The following is a 16,561-nucleotide window of genomic DNA, read 5'->3' on the forward strand; positions in this document are numbered from 1 at the left end:
CCACAACAACAACAACAGAGACCACTAGTGAACATGCGCCGTTACCATGGCTACTAGTTTCGCTGGCGCCACAGGTATAAGCCGAGTGCCGTCGCTCCACCACATCCGAATAAATAATAATTGGTCATGGCCGGTTATTGGTCGAGACCGGCTGTGAATTAGGTCACAGGAAAGGAAAGACGCTGTACTTGTCACACTTGTGGGCACCTGCACCTCGTGTGGATTGAGCAGCACTCCCCAGAAATCAGAGCTGCTTATGATCCAACCGAGAAAATCCAAGAAAGAGCTGCCGCCGAACGTGATCGTCACCACTGACGGAACGGCCATCAAGCCAACACAGCAGATTAGGATCCTCGGTACACGCCGCCGTCACAAAGATCAAGACTACAACCGAACAGATACTTAGTATGATTCGAAGGGTATCTAACAGAAACCGAGGCCTTAAAGAGGGCGATATTCCATGCGCCTGATACGCGCGCGTTCGTCGTGTCGCGGGCTACCTACTCAGCCCCCTATCTCCAGCTGACGAAGGCGAATAAGGACACCCCAAACACGATACTTCGTAATGCAACGACGAAAGCACTGACCATACCCATATACTCGTCCACACAGACTGCTAGACATGGGCGCCCACAACACGATGGAGGAGCTCATTGAAGCCCACCTCTCCGATCAGAGAATCCGGCTCAGTCACACGGAACACGGACGAGCTGTCCTACGCAATATAGGATGGCAGGTCGAGCCAGTACCCATCAAGGCGACCCTTCCGGAAGACTGGAAGAAAACCATTCAGACCAAGCCCCTTCCCCGGAACATGACGCCGGGCAAGGACGACGATAGGCGCACCGCGCGGGCCAAAGTCATAGCCCGGAAGCTGGAAGGGAACCCCAGGGTCCTCTACGCGGATGCCTCACTCCGAAAACACAATGACCGTGCAGCGGTGGTAATAACGTCAAAAGACGTCAGCGCATCCATGAAGACGACAGACCCCGCAGTTGCCGAAGAAGCGGTCATGGCCCTCGCACTCGCACAGCCGAACGTGGACACCGTGTTCACCGACTCAAATACAGCCTACGGAAGCTTCCGCAGGGGGGTAATCCCCTCCGCGGCCCGAGCCATTCTACCCAAGTGCAAGCTTTCGGGAAGAGCCATAGAGCTCGTGTGGGTCCCGACTCACTCGCAGGTAGCAGGCAACACCATCACCGACTACCATGCCCGAGAAATGCCAATCCAGACCGAGCACGAGCCGGAAGAGCTACGGCATCCGGCTACCAGCTTTCGGGAGATTACCCGGATGTACCGAGAGGAAAGGTGCAGACTGCCAGAACCGCCCCCCAAACTCACAAGGCAACAACAGACGATCCTGCGTCGAGAGCAGGCGGGATCGCTTGCGCATGCCGTACTGATGAACCCCATGTACCCTGCGGAACACGATATGCTCTGTCCTTTTTGCAAAAACGAAAAAGGCACCCTGCTGCACATTTTGGCAGAATGCACCGAACTCAAGAACCCCCTCTTCACCTTCCCGCCAATACCCCCAATCCCTTGAGCGATGGGAGACCTTGATATCCAGCCCCGTCCTATCGATTCACCTCGCACTGACGGACAGGGGCCAGGAGCTGCTGGGAACATATGGGTCCCGCTACTAGGGAACCACCCTGTCTGGTGCCTGCATAAGTAAGTAAAGTAAAGTAAGTAAGTAAGCAAGCAAGCAAGCAAGCAAGCAAGTAAGGAAGGAAGGAAGGATGTTAAAGATCCCAAGGTGGTCAAAATTACTTCATTGCCCTTGCCTACAGCTCCTCTTACGTACAAAAAAGCGTACATAACCTTCAGTTGGACTGCGGTTTCGCTCTATGTTGGCTCGCCTTTTTTCTGGGCTACATGGCTGTGTCGACAAGAATGCTCGTCATCTCGGCTTATTCGTGCTGCTGCTATAAAGAAATAAAATTCTACCGCAACTATTATTCTGCCAAGCGTTTTTCTTAAGACTGTAATTATGTGCACATTAGAAAAATGGTCCTTAATAATATTGTCAATATTTCCCAAAAAGGGGAAATGAAATATGATTATGAACTGGTTCGAATAGCACGTCACCTCGGAACCAAAAAATATACAGGATAGAGAAAAAGTTTAACAGTCACTTGCGTTCTCCCATGAAATTGCCAGAAATAGCGAATTTATTCCACTTTAAGCAATCATGAACACTACCAACAAGCAGAAAACGACAAGTATTGAGAAGGCTTTGGATATTGCATAAGCTAAAATGGAATCAAATTCAGTAAATACTAAATCGAACTTTTGATGCCTGCTCCTTAAAGGAAGGCTTGAACACTTCTATAGAATGACATGTGTTGTTTTATATTTATTTTTACATCTTTACTGTACATAGTGCAATACATTTTAGTACCTGATGTTTATAAAGTATTTAGAATCGTTTTAGTAGACTTCAATAAATATTGAAGATGTGACAGTTTTTCAAATTCGAGTCTAAGTTGTCCGTTTTTGATAATTTTGAAATTTGGCAGATTTCAACATATGTAAAAAGAACAAACAATTTAGAGCTCCAAATTTATGCAGAAATAGAGGACTAGTCCTGGACAATATAGAGAAAAAGTTTCAGTAGCAACACTTTACTGAGCCGTGCTAGAATGCAGGGCTGAATATGAACAATTTTCAAAACCGGCCCTCAGATTTAAGCTTATATTTTTTAGTTTAAGTAAAATACAATGCAAAACTTTTTCAGGCCATATTATTTCTGAGGTAATGAGAATTTTTGAGAGAGATGTTCATAATAAAGTCGATCATGATCGTTTTTTGTTTTTTTTTAATTGGAATCAGTTATGATTTTTTTTTTTTTGCAGTTTTTGAATCTTGGGTGATTTTGACGCGTTGTGGAGAACACACCTAGCCATCTAGAGCTTTCCAATTTGCCTGAAAGTAAGGAAGTTATCTGAATAATAAACGGAAAAAGACCTAATGCTAAAAACTTAAAGAATCATGCCTGTATTTAAGGTTGAAAATGGAATTTGCTGTAGCGCATTGCTTCTGGAGCAATGTTTGTGATTTTTTGCTAAGTCAAATGCAACAGCAAAATATATTTTTAATAACTCCCGTAAAAGTATAGGTTGCATGAATTTAGTGGGTAAAAATATATAGATGACAAAATTGTATTATTTTAGCAACAGGTCTCCAACCTTGCAACTTTTTGAAATGGTAAAAATGGCATTTTCAGCCTGTAGTGATATGAGATCTTTTTGAGAGAAAAGCTACGCCGTATCTTGCAAAACTTCATTTCTTTGTGTCGGGACATTTGCCCCACATATAAAAATTTCATTGAAAAGAAAAAATAGTAATGGGCCCTCGATTATCGTGATCTGAACACACCTATATATATATAGGTGGCTGCCCATCGGTTACGGCGACACCGCTCAAGTTAGGAACGGGCCCCGAACTTAAATTACACAGGTATACAGAACAGGTATACAGAACAGGTATATGGTAAGACAGCAGAATTGAAGGCATCAGGCGTAGTGATGAATACGACAGAGGCGGTAAGGTTGTCATCCGCAAGTCTTTTTTGGATCAAAAAATTCAAAATAAAGATGTTTTGCAGCTTGGCAAGTCAGCTTCTGTATCTGTGGTCAATGCACTATGACAGGTAAGGTAGGTGCAATAAGAATGTATTAGGTGCCAGATGGCAAAGCTATTTTGCAAAATAAACAATTTGGCGACGTAAGGAAAGCTGGTGAATAATTATTTTGGCAATATTTTCAAATGCTCACTTTGTAGGTAACTACAAATTTCTACACGCCAGCATATCGCCCAAGTCAGTATGGCTTCACATGCCCACAGTACAGTCCAAGCTTTAGTTCCATTCCATATGACATGAACCTTGCCTTAAGGCTGTGGAACTGCAGTCTAGGTTTAAATAATTTCATGAGTGTTTCTGACACTACAAAGGTTATCCGATAGACACAGTTCTCCACGAGCGAGCACATTTTAATGTGCTCGCTATGCTAACTTATTTGGACACCAACTCATTTAGAAATGTCTTACTGCTCCATTTATTTTTTATTTAGAGCATAAAAAGCTGCCTCACAAATGCAAACCAAAAGCAATTTTTTATTGCTTATGTACAGAACTTGACCAATATCAAATGGATATGAAATAAATGGCAATTCCACATGGGAAGGTATAAAGAAAAAAATAACATTTGTCAGCTTCAGAGGTCTATGCCCACGTCATCAAGGCTTGCTCTGTGAAGCCTCTTTTCTTGCAGCATCCTGGAGCAGCTGAGTGTCCACCTCGTCTGCTGGTAGCTGGACGTAACGTACAACGGACCCTCGTATAAAGCAATTCTTGACAGAAAGCTGTAACAGAAAGTATCTGTTAGCATTAAATTGCTGAGAATTACACTAACAATACATGAACAAAACTTTCATAAGAGGCTAGAAAAGTTTAGAGCATAGTACTTGGTCACGTGTTTTCTGTCCCATGACATAGCTTTTATAGCAAAGAGCAAATCTGTATCTGCCAATTATTAACAAACATGACAAGATTACTAAAGAAGTCACATGCATGGCTGATATCACTGTACACAAAGTGCCTGGAAAAAAACATTTCTGGAAAAACAAGAGCACTATCATGCTGGCAACACATATGGTGATGATAGAAAAAAACATCGATAAGCTGACGTATACTCTTCCATAGCGCACCAACCAAAGTTAGCCCCAAGATCTGTCTAAAGCAAATAGAAGTTCAGAAAAATTTACAGGGTTGAACTTAAAGGGACAGAACACTGGCCAAAATATGTCATGAGATTATGGTGGAGATAAAAAGACCTTGTCTCATATAGTACAGATCGAGCACTACAATATCAAAGAAAAGAGGCTTTACAATTTTAATTTGCTATTGAAAATCGCATAAAAACAACTGAGACGCTATCTAGTGGAGAAACCCTATTACTTTCGTTGTAGTACCCCACGTGACTACATGTGACTACATGTCAGCAAAATATAGATGATATTCGTAAGTGCGCACTGTTCTTTTTTCTTCTAGGATTGCTTGTCATAATTTATTATATTTTGCACTCTCTACACTGCGTCCTTAAATAAAAACCACCCGTCTTTTCGCACAAGAGAGGCATGCATTTAGATTTTGCCACTAGATGGCGCCACGGTGTTTAGAATTCCAAGGGATTTTATAGAATCCTGTGAATGAAGCGGTGATAGTGCCCACAAAAACTCGTCGACAAGGCGTGCATTATGCCGTAACAGCTTTGAGTGTGAAACCGAAAAGGACGTTTCTCTAAGCAAAAATGTCTGATTACTGTCTGGAGAGTGAAATTTATATTTGTTTTCGATAAGTCTTTTTTGTCAACCACCAGTCGTCATTGCGGTCGCTGCTCATGCTTTCCAGCATTGGACTACATAAAAATGGGCGCATGCACTGATCGAAAAATCCTCAGTAAAATTTTTCTACACTGTTTATACCAAAACTGCTGTGGAATCGAACATTTTAGACATCAATCTTTCCATTCCGGCAAAAAAAATTGAGAACTAAATTCTAGTGTTCTGTCCCTTTAAGACTGCTTAAAGGTTGTCACAATAGCACGACACGATGTCGACTTGGTCTGCCAACACCGTGTCTTCCTGATGTCTGTGTCTATGTTAAACTGCGCCGACGGAAGTAGTCGGCCGACAGTCTGTGTCGGCGCCGCGTCGCTCGCAAGACGGTTATCAGCGCTGACGGTCACCTAACTGCTATGTCACACTAGCGAGACAGTGTGAGAAACCACCCACCGACGCAGCCCTCTCATTCTCTCTTCTTGTGCCACTATATTAGTCCTTTTCTTAGTCTTTTTTTTTTTTCTGTCATGCGAAATTCTCTTTTGTAGCCCCTCCCTTTTTTTTTTAATTGGTTTATTCTCATAGTAGCACAGGCAGGGACATTCTAGTTTTCTGTTTCATACCAAAACAAGCGCCTCACCAGTCGTGATTATGGGCAGAGAATGAATACTGCTCAGTATTTTACAACAGTGGTTGCTGGGTCAGATAAGCTGTGTTCGAAAAATAAAAGCAATCCGCGGCAAATATAAGCTAGTAGATATTAAAAAAAAATAATATGTTTTGCGTTGGATCGAACTTGTAACCTCCTGCTTTATAGCAGTCTGCAGTAACCACTGCACCATGAAAGCTAAGCCTGAACTTCTACTCGAGGCGTCAACATATGGTTTCGCCTGATATGCTTTCTTTTTTTTTTTCTTCCGGTGTGAAAATCTCTTGACGCTAGTAGGGGCGATAGGAGTTCACCGCTTAACTGTAGAATGTCCAGCTTGCTGAGAGTGAACTGCCGATAATTTCAATCATGCCGTGAAGTGCAGTACCAGGTAAAATCTTTGGCGGTTTGCACAGGGCCGGCTGCTGTTCGCGTTCTGCAAGTTCTGCTTTCTTCCTGCACATAATTCTTTAAATGCATTATGCTCTGGCACAAAAATTTCTTACTTGATTAACATAGCGTTGAGGTTGGCTTGTGAAGTAACGCCGTAAATATTTCCGCAGCGACTATATGTTAAACATACTCCATCAAAGTTAGGAGGATCGGAAGCTCTAGGCTGGCTCCAGAAAAATAGTCGCTTCTTCGTCGTTAGCGCCTACTTAGTTCATTTTGCACTGTTCTGTGCACTTAGGAAATGCGGAATGGTAGCTCGTGTTGGTCCCGGCTTCACCTTACATGCAAATCTACAGTTTACTTGGTCCGACTGGAAAATGCTGCTGTTGACATCCCGCACGTATTCGGCAGTCCAAGGTATTCTGACTGCTCACGCTCATGTGTAGGTCAGAAATTATGCAACAGTTATACTTTTTCATATATATCAGTGCTGAAATGCATATGCCGTCGAAAATGGTGCACAGAGTCGACCCCACGTATCGAGAATATTTTTGCTTGGCGACCAATCTCGCGAAGACTTGGCCCCCGACAGTCAGCAGACTGATTTTGTCGGTGTCCTCGGCCTCAAAACCTGTCACGCGGGCAAGACATCTGGTTTTCGGTCATGTTGGTGTCGTTGGCGGCCTAGTGTGACAGCTTGGTCTGCCACCAACGAGTTGGACTATCGGCGGTGTCGTTGTCGAGTCTGCGTCGACGTCATTTCGTGCTAGTGTGACTGGCCCTTTAAGAGCTGGAAATGTGAAAGCCTTTCTCTCTTCCGCTCACTTGTTGCTCCCTGCCACATGAGATTGCTATGCTATGGCGTTTTGCGTCAATCTCGCTGATGGCACAATGCGTCTAACCGTCTAGCGCTTGCAGGGCTTTCTCGGGAAAATAAAACATACGAATCTCTTGCACGCGAGAGGTGCACCCCTATGAAAAAGCTCCAGGGTATGTTTGCACATAAGTGCACTAGAGCTGCCTTGCAGGGGGCCTTTGTGGTGGAAGTGGTGTGGGAGGATCTTTTTGTTGGTGCATTCGTATAGCGCAAAAATTCCACAGTCAAGTATCGTGCTTGCATACCTACCAACCTGGCAAGATTAAAAATCAGATTTCTTACTCACGGGGGGGGGGGGGGGGTCTAATTCTGTTATCAGCTGTTTAAGTGACAACTTCGATGGTGCTAGTGCGGTTGTTGATGGCGACGCTGGTTTTACGATGCAGCTGCAGATCTCACAGTCCCTGTTTCACAAAAACAATTCTTAAATGGGCAGAGGCAACTTTTCCGGAGATATAGGGCATTGGTTATACAACTAGAAAGATCGGTCAAAAATCTAGAGCATCCCAGGCAAATCAGGAGGATTGGTAGGTATGCAGCACACACCAAGCATAGCCCCAGGCAGACTAAAAGGTGCGTAGCAGCAGATTGCATTTACTTTTGACCCAGGGCTTAAAACAGCTGGGAGCCGAATGTTCTGCTCTAAAGGAGTGTCACAACGAACATTTATTGTAACACACATACCTCACAGAAGGCACAAGATAAGAGCTACCAATAAAGAACGCATATTCCGTCATGTCTTGCTCGACATATGTCAGGGCTTACTCAAGTATGAGTTGAAAAATTCAAGAGCGAAATTCAGAAAACAAAGCAGTCGCTGCAGAAGAAAGTGTAAGAGGGATGGTGAAAAAATAATTCTTGGGCCTTCTGATGCAGTTTCTTAAAGAAGTATTGCAATAGCAAATAAGCATGCATGAGTCACCTCTTTCTCAACTGTTATTAGATTCTCAGTTGAATTCACTTGACTAATTATACCAATTGGACACATTAATCCACTCAATAATTTTAATAATCAAACTTTTCAATGAGCTAGCAGACTATGTTAATTTGACTCCTTAATCCAGCCACTTCTCTGCATTAACGCCGAATATTTCAGGTAACTTGTCCAATTATAGAAATCAAACCCCTTAATCCACCAACTAATCCATCATCATCCCAAATTTTAGGACGGTCCAATCTATTTGGTGGGTCACTCTCGAAAATTTTTGGAACGGGAAACTTATTCTGGTATGAGGCCACCTGCCAAATTTTGGCAGTTCACCTAGTTCTTGATGTTCCTTGGCCCATTTTGGGTCAACTTCAAAATTTTAGGGTGGACCAATGCTTTCTGGAAGGTAACTGCCAAATCTTGAGTGTCCACCTGCTTTTTGGGGGGTCCGTGGTCACTTTCAAATTTGGTGCCATCATGTGGTTGGCCCCTTAATGTCAATAACCTCGATGACATCACAACTCTCTCAACCAACGATGGAATTTCCTGATACAGAATGTTAGGCCTCCCTATTGATTACAGCTTAAATGTCATTACCATTTAATTATCATTAATTAAATGTTAACATGTTTAAGTAACACTAAATAACTAATCAAAGTTTTTCAAGAAGTAATGGTGATGGCTGTAATATAGTACTGCCCACTGAAAATATTGCATATCGACTCTAAAGTATCACTGCGAGCAAACATTTTTCAGTGGTGTAAAGGTAGCCAGACTTACAACCGAAAGAACAATGGTTCAATTCCCACTCAGTCACCCTTTTCTTTCCAGAGAAATCGACCTTCTCCATTCCAATGCACTACATTTGTTACCAGACAAATCGACCTTCTTCATTCTGATGCATTATGTATTTGTTGTGGAATGACATCAAGACCCTGCAGATCAGTGAGAAAATGTGCAGTGATGTCATCATTGTTGTATTGTGTGACTGTTGCAGGATGTTTGATTCACCTGTGCAAGGTCACGTGGTTGTGACGGCACAACCCTCTCGACCAATCAGGGAATTTTGTGACACAGAATGCGAGTAATGGCCTTGTTTCATGCTTTTGGCTCTCATCTCACCTCATGCGTAATGCAATAGCTATGATCTGATCAGTCGGATGATTGATCTGTGGATCAATCAAAAGCACAATTTATCGCAGCACAATTTATCGCAGCACAATAAATGATTCAAAACAAGCATTAATGTATTTGTGAATTCTTTACATAGACAATAATGTAATCATGTAGCATGCTCTGGAAAAGCAGAACTTGCACGTATACAGGGTGTTCCATATTTATCTGTCTGGGTTGTAAAAAATAATCTTGCACCAAAGTACTTGACTGTTCGGGCTCATACAGCAACCATAAGGTAGCCTGTGATGGTCCACATATTTTGATAAGTAAACTGCAATCAGAAATCGCTTACATTTAATGGAATCGGCAAAAAATATGGAGTCAGCTGCAGCAAAATGTTTTCGTCAAGGCAAGCTAAGCAGCCAGTTCGATAGGATGCACCATCTGGAAAACTGCGAGGCAACCGATATCCTGAACAGGGCAGGGGCGGGCCTTACGTTCACCAGACAGCGCAGCTTATAAAGTAAGATGCTTGGTTTGCCACAACAAAAAGTTCTGCCACTGACGATTGCAGTTTTTTACCAATTTCAGAATATGCAGGTTAGTTCTGATGTTAAATTACACTTTAAAAAAATTAGCTGTGGTTTAGCTTGTGGTTAAACCTGGAGTTATGAGAGAGAAATCTGCATGGCTGCGCTTAGGTTCAACTTGAAAGTAAGGGCATGGCTTTTGCACATAGTAGTTACTCTATGGTTTCAGCTTTATGCCCAAGGGGAATCACTTCATGTATGAGCACACCTTGCCTCTTGTCTTTGAACATTCTCATTCGGATGTAGAAGACTTCTAGTGGTATGAAATCGTCCCCATGTTGAACTCCGGGGCACACTGCCGTTACAACATTTGAACGAACCTTCTGTCCTAGCAACTCGCTGTTGTCGTTTGCCTCTACCAACTACCGAGTTGTCTGTCTGCTTCTTTCTTCACTCTTCAGACAAGCATGGTGAAATGGCGAAACTGGTCAATGCAGCTCCCACGAAAATAAAACCTTACAATTTATGTACGGCCTGCATTTTAGCCCAAATAGTTCAGTAATTTCTGCACAAGAACTTTTTACGCCAAAGACAGATAAAATACGGAACTCTCTGTCACAGCATGAATTCCATTGGTCATCTGTGAATTTCTTTAAACCTCACACATTGTGAAACGCTCTGAAGTCTTCAGTACACTCACTTTGGAACTAAAAGTCGCAAGAAACTTCTATGAATTAAGAATATCACTTGAGGCTGACAGCCAGGCTAGTCGGATGCCATTAATGTGGGTTAGCTGGCTTGCTAATCTGATTATTGCTGCAGTCAAGTATGGACCTTATCTCCTTGATGCTTTTTCACAAATATATAGTTCCGCTGGTACACTTCACTGCTACATATGACGAATCTAAGGGGCTGGCTCCTACATCAAAGAAAAATAATAGCTTACTACTAAAACTTGGGTTACTTCAAATAGCTCCCACGATACCTACACATACAATGCATGCAGCAGTTTCTGTGCAGAGCTCGTCAATCCTGCTTACAGCACTCGACATGCTACAGAGCTGGGAAGACAAATTATATGCTGCAGTTACTGAGTTAATGGCAGTGCGTGCAATAGGAAGAGGACAGTGACCCTTTTTCAGTAATCATCCGGGACCATGAAGCCCAAAGCGAGGACACTGCGGAAACCAGTGACACTTTATAACTTAGAGACAGAAACACAATAATCAGTATCAAAGCTATTCAAACGCAAATAAACTGGTGAACAAGGGCGTCTTAAAATATATAGTTGGCTTACACGGCCAAAATGCAAGTCAAAGTGACTACCACAAAATGGAGAATGTATTCCAATTCAGCGCTCGACACAAGAGCAGAGCAACGCAAACTAAAAAAAAAAAAAAAAAATTCATTGTCATTCAGAGAAAGTAGAGCACCGAGACACTACTTACCATGTGGGGATACTTGTCTTGTTCAGTAACGCTGATGTCTGTCAGCTTTATGTTGAGATACTGGTCCACTGAGTGGAGCGTTCCGCACATACTGCGCAGGTCCAAAGCCGGATAAAAGTAAAATTAACATTGCGACATCGTTACGGCTAGAAAAAAAGAAAAGGGAAGTGCAGTCACCGAATTGCGACTGGTACTGACTCACCTCAAGTCGTTCTTCAACTCAACGACGACATCTTTGCCGACCAAAGACTTAAAGAACGAGTAGAACAGCTGTAAGCATTAAGTAACGCATTAGAGGCTGCATTATTTCATTCACTGGGGCTCTTATATGCATCCGTTCATTTGCGTCTTTCAATTTTCAAAACGACGAACTAGCTGTCAACGCAAGCTAGGAACCGCAGCTTGGTAATACGTCGCACTGACATGCTCAAACACCCATTTCAAGTTATAAAACCCTATGCTACAACTTACAAGGAGGCAGTATAATAAATAAACACAACGAGAAAGCTTAAACAATGCACTTTCTTACCATGTTTACTAGCACGCAAACGCGACGTTGATCAAGCGGAGAAGCGGCGCGGAAACAAGTAGTCTATTTAGCCGACTAAAAACGACTTGACTGTGCCAATGTTATTAGATCGCTGAAAATGCCGCGCTAAACTCTGCCTCCAAGCTCAAAGTTCCAACACGAGTTATTGGTGGTGCCACTTTTGAAGGCTGGACCAGTGCCAGCTGGACGTATATTGTATGATCTGCAGTGGCGATAGCTGTGTTCTTATATCCTCAGTCATAACTTCTTCCTCATTTTCCAGCGCGTTCAGTGCCGGTCGGCAGCTCTGACATCCTCCCTTCTAATAATAATAATTGGTTCACAGGAAGGGAAAGGCGCAGTATCTGTCACACCTGTGTCTGTGGACACCTGAACCACGCCGTAAGGGAAGGGAGGAAGACGGGAGTTAAAGTGGAAAGAGAGAAAGAGAAGCCGTGGTGGAGGGCTACGGAGTAATTTCGACCACCTGGGGATCTTTAGCGTGCGCTGACATCGTACAGCACACGGACGCCTCTTCGTTTCGCCTCCATCGAAACGTAGCCGCCGAGGTCGGGTTCGAGCCCGGGAATTCCGGACAGTAGTCGGGCGTCTTACCACTGCACCACCCCGGCGGGGCACATCCTCCCTTCTCTTTTCCCAATTTCTGTCGTTTTTCTTTTACCCCAGTTTCTGCAAAATAGCTATATCTTTGCAGGGAATGAACAAAACGAGAGAAATCATCTTTACGTTCGAAGTACTAAAAAGAGGCCGATATGCATTGACGGATGACCACTCATGAGTTCGTCCAGAAAAGTAGCGTGAACACTAGTTCTTCCCTGCTGCAGACCTAGCACATCTAGTTGCTTCGAGCAATTGCAGCAAGGATCGCGCTGGTGTATGCCGTAAAGCGGAGTACCCGATACAGTGAACCTTTACCAAGACCTGATCATACTCGCACTCTGGCAATGTCCTAGATTGAATACTTCTGGCACTTTCTTCAAATGCGTACCAAATTCCAACCAGGCATCGAAATAGCATCACTTTCCAAAGACATGTGACTAAGCATTTTGGCACTTTGTATATAGTACATCTTGAGTGAATAAGGTCGATAGAGTATATTATATACAAAGCTTGAAGAATACTACACTATCTAATGTCAAAGAAGTCTTATCTCATTCACATGAGGCTCTTGAGTATGCGTATACGTAAGGCTGAACTGCTCATTTGTTTATTTATCCAGTGTAATTTAACAGATCAAAACAAAGATACCATATTTTCTCCTGGAATAGAAAGTTTTGATCTAGTGTCTTAATTTTTAAAGGCCATTTTGCTTGGGACTCCATACTCATGCACAGAACACATTTTATGTTCAGAACAATGTGTTGCATATATTTTTGTGTGCTGAAGAACAACACGTTCCCATTTTTATCCAGACTGTATCACTGGCAAAAAATTCTTGCCTTATCTCATTCAAACGTACCTTCTGATGCAAACATTTTGCAGTGGTATACTAAACTGGGCTTTGGGACAGGCATTTTTGCAGTTCTTTGCTTTTGCACAAAATCCAAAATCGTACTAATCAAATGCACCTTCGAAGATTTGTTTAGAGCTGCTTTTAATGTGCCCTGCTAACCTAGCGAGTTTCACTAAGACTCTATATGTCCTGCAGGCAGTCTACACCACCCCACCCATTCTTGGCGTATAGCTTTCTTAATAAACATAAAATGTCAACATTCTAAGTTCTAAACTTCAGTCAATGCAGCTGTTGTCATTATAATAGCTTCAGAAATGTAAACACACATGGCAAGGCACTTAAAGCTCTTTACTGTTAAAGGGCCACCGTCCACCCTCCGGTCCACCCCGGAATGCAAAGCCATATTTTTTTAAACAGTACTTAAACAGTGCAGCTATATCCACCACAACCAACCAATTCAGCCATGTTTCCCTCCCTCTGTTCCCTCTCCAAGCTGTCCCACACTCCTGCCTAGTCAACTACCCTCAGCAAGCCAAAGTCCTCTTCCTCCTCCGGGTTTGGCGGGAGGCATGGTGTCTGTAGGAAAGTTGTAGGAATGGTGCAGCACAGAACAGACTCCAAGCAGGGACTCCACACGCGCAACAACAAAACAGGCGAAATAGATGTTTATCAGGATGCATAGAGAGTGCCTCAGCTGAGCAAGCATGAGCATTTATATACCCATCGTTTTTCTCCTCTCGACTGAGAGAGAAGAGGTGACAGCAGTGCCTCCACTCGGTAGCAGCGCGGCTCCAGCTGCAGCGCGCCGTGCCTACCGACCGCCGCCACCCAACGACTCGACTTGGTAGCCCATCTCTCGCAGCTGGTATGATGTCACAACCATCTGGGGTCATTAAAGGTTAGACGTGCCTACCGACCGTGGCTACGAGAAGGGCTGAAGATCGGAGTTGAATTGCTTTCGCAATAGAAGGAGGAATATACAACCAGACGACAAAAAAAAATTAACGGCTCAGTGCCTCCAGACAAGCCTCATTTCTATTTCTACTCCCCCACAAATGACAGCTTAATACCGGAAATCCTTTCCACTCACCTCTCCAAACAATTGTCTACCAAGGCCGCCCACACAGGCACCATGAAATCAAATGAAGAAGCAAGCCAGGAAGATTGCATCGGCATTATTTTATTTCCACGAAAGGCCTTTCTTCTCAGCAAGGAAGAGGAGCTTATGTACAGCTGTCAACTATTTACAATATACTTGCGTCCCACTTTGCTCGTGTAGCTGGCTGCACCGCACAGGCCTGCCGTCATCGTAGACTGCACCGAAACAGCACCAACACATGGGGCACGGAGAAGCTGGTCCCAAAACCAAACAAAAACTGCCCCCAAGCAGTCCAAACAAAGCGTGGCAGCTAAGAAAAAAAATGTAAAACAACAAAGCTACCCCAAAGTGCTGGAGTCATCGCTGCACTTGTTTCGAACATAGATTGATGCACTCTTTCGCAGCTGGCCCACAAGTATTCGGTTCAGTCCTTCCGCATTCCATTCTGGAAGATGGATTCCTCTTCAGGGCTGCTCAGTAGCACTGGAGGCACGAATTTCTTGTCTTTGACATAGTCCTCCAGGCCCTGGAATGTCAGGCATTTTCTTTTACAAACATGGTGCCACGGAAGAATGAACGTGTACAAATTAAATGAAAACAATCATTAGTGACTAAATGAGATGTAGAATGCAGGATAATCAAACAAAATGTGGCTATACCAGCTCAATGTGACTATCCAGAAGTCAAGTGTGCTGACTCATGGTGTTAAAACTCGTAATGCTAGGTTGGTTGGTTTATGGTGTTTAACGACCCAAAGTGACTCAGGCTATGAGAGACAGCATAGCGGAAGGCTCTGAAAATTTCAACCACCTGCGTGCGGTTCCTTAGCGTATACCGACACCGCACAGAACACTGGAGCCTTGGTTTTCGCCTCCATCAAAAAACAGCTGCCGAAACTGGGATTCGATCCCGCGTCCTTGGGCACAGTAGTCGAGGAGGGAGGACAGCCTCCACTTCAACTGAATTAGTAACAGCATTACATATGGTGCATAATTTGCTCAGTACCCACTGGTGGTAAGCTATTTGTTCTCCATTTCTTCTTCACAATCCAAAATATTGCTAAGAATCCCTAGCAGGACGTCACCTCAACTGAAACTAAAACACTGCAATCAGGAGCTGTTTTCCTTGCTTTGACTAACTGAAGGCTTCAGCATGGCTGCTAAGCTCAAGGCCTACGTGCTAGCATGAAGTCATGTATCATGCCATATGTCCCATGACTCCCACATTAGAACAAAAAAAGCTAAACAGAGGTGGAAGAGTGCTCTAATACAAAACATTAGGACAAAAACAATGACGTGTCATGTCGTTGCACCTTGTCTCTTGATCACTTTGCAAGTTGCAAAGGTTCTTCTCTAATCAAGCCTGCATTCCCAGACTAGTAAAACAAACATTTGCAGGAATACATACCTCGCCATCATAGGAAATCAGCGGAGAAACCTCGCAGGCAACAGGGTGCTCGTACTTGAGATCCTCCTTTTGACTGCAATGAGAGAAGCAGATTGTTTCATAAATAATAGAGATGCAGTCAACCATCAGACCCAATACAACAAAACTCTACACACCATAAACTCGCATGACTACACAGCGCAGGCTGGCCTCATAAAGCCCGAAACAGAAGCTTTACATAAATTCGAAAAGCGGCCTGCATTTACACACTGTCATGTTGTACGATTGAGACAACAGAAGCTTATGAAGCAAGCTAGAACACATTACAGCGCTAGCCAAAAATAAGCAGGCCACCAGACTAGTTTCTAGTGCACACATTGAACTTATTAAAAAAAAAAAGGTAGAAAAGAAAGCTGGGATAGAGGGGAAATTTATTTCCCCTCTAGTGACATATAAAGCCAAAGACAACTGCATCTAATATGCATATATATATATATATATATATATATATATATATTTAACATAAAAATTCTCCGCATATTTCTTTCTGGGTATGCTAACAATTTTCCAGCAGCAAAACACATTTATTGATGAGGAAATTGATTTAATATATATTTAAAAATTTTCTATATTGTAAAGGACTTCCATGATCTCCATTTTGTGGTGAAATCGTAGTGCAACTTAACCAAAATATTGAATACAAAAATAACTATATACCTTCATTACCTATTCAGAAAATGAAGATTACCTTAGTACAAACAGCCTCAACGAAATGCGCCGTAAT

General features: G+C 43.1%; 2 protein-coding genes and 1 pseudogene across 3 annotated transcripts in view; 1 reads left to right on the forward strand and 2 right to left on the reverse strand.

The window, feature by feature from the left end:
- The first annotated feature begins 407 nt into the window (after window positions 1-407).
- Window positions 408-1,649, forward strand: LOC146181746 (uncharacterized; annotated as a pseudogene).
- A 2,430-nt stretch (window positions 1,650-4,079) lies between these two features.
- On the reverse strand, window positions 4,080-11,910 carry LOC146181747 (U6 snRNA-associated Sm-like protein LSm2). Its single transcript, XM_084575545.1, has 4 exons — window positions 11,819-11,910; window positions 11,492-11,559; window positions 11,290-11,380; window positions 4,080-4,370 (listed from the first exon to the last, which is right to left on the reverse strand). The coding sequence occupies exons 1-4, from the start codon at window positions 11,819-11,821 to the stop codon at window positions 4,245-4,247; spliced, it is 288 nt and encodes a 95-aa protein (XP_084431671.1). The 5' UTR covers window positions 11,822-11,910; the 3' UTR covers window positions 4,080-4,244.
- Window positions 11,911-14,456: 2,546 nt separating this feature from the next.
- mmy (UDP-N-acetylglucosamine pyrophosphorylase mmy) overlaps window positions 14,457-16,561 on the reverse strand; it is a 79,665-nt gene continuing 77,560 nt past the window's right edge. For both annotated transcript variants that reach the window (XM_084576743.1, XM_084576742.1), the window contains 2 exons: window positions 15,799-15,871; window positions 14,457-14,917 (listed from right to left, as the gene is read on the reverse strand). In XM_084576743.1, coding sequence (XP_084432869.1) covers window positions 14,816-14,917; window positions 15,799-15,871 — 175 coding nt within the window. In that variant the 3' untranslated portion in view covers window positions 14,457-14,815. The remainder of the gene's footprint in view (window positions 14,918-15,798; window positions 15,872-16,561) is intronic.

The sequence above is a fragment of the Amblyomma maculatum genome, chromosome 8, assembly GCF_055883805.1.
Source record: "Amblyomma maculatum isolate TAMU_Amacu chromosome 8, ASM5588380v1, whole genome shotgun sequence".
NCBI classification, from domain to species: Eukaryota; Metazoa; Arthropoda; class Arachnida; order Ixodida; family Ixodidae; genus Amblyomma; species Amblyomma maculatum.

Bases quoted from the DNA above. Each gene is read 5' to 3' on its own strand.
- LOC146181747 (XM_084575545.1), bottom strand. The intron at 11,381-11,491 runs GTGAGTCAGTAC...GGACCTGCGCAG, and splicing joins GAGTTGAAGAACGACTTGAG to TATGTGCGGAACGCTCCACT. The intron at 4,371-11,289 runs GTAAGTAGTGTC...TTTCTGTTACAG, and splicing joins AAGACAAGTATCCCCACATG to CTTTCTGTCAAGAATTGCTT.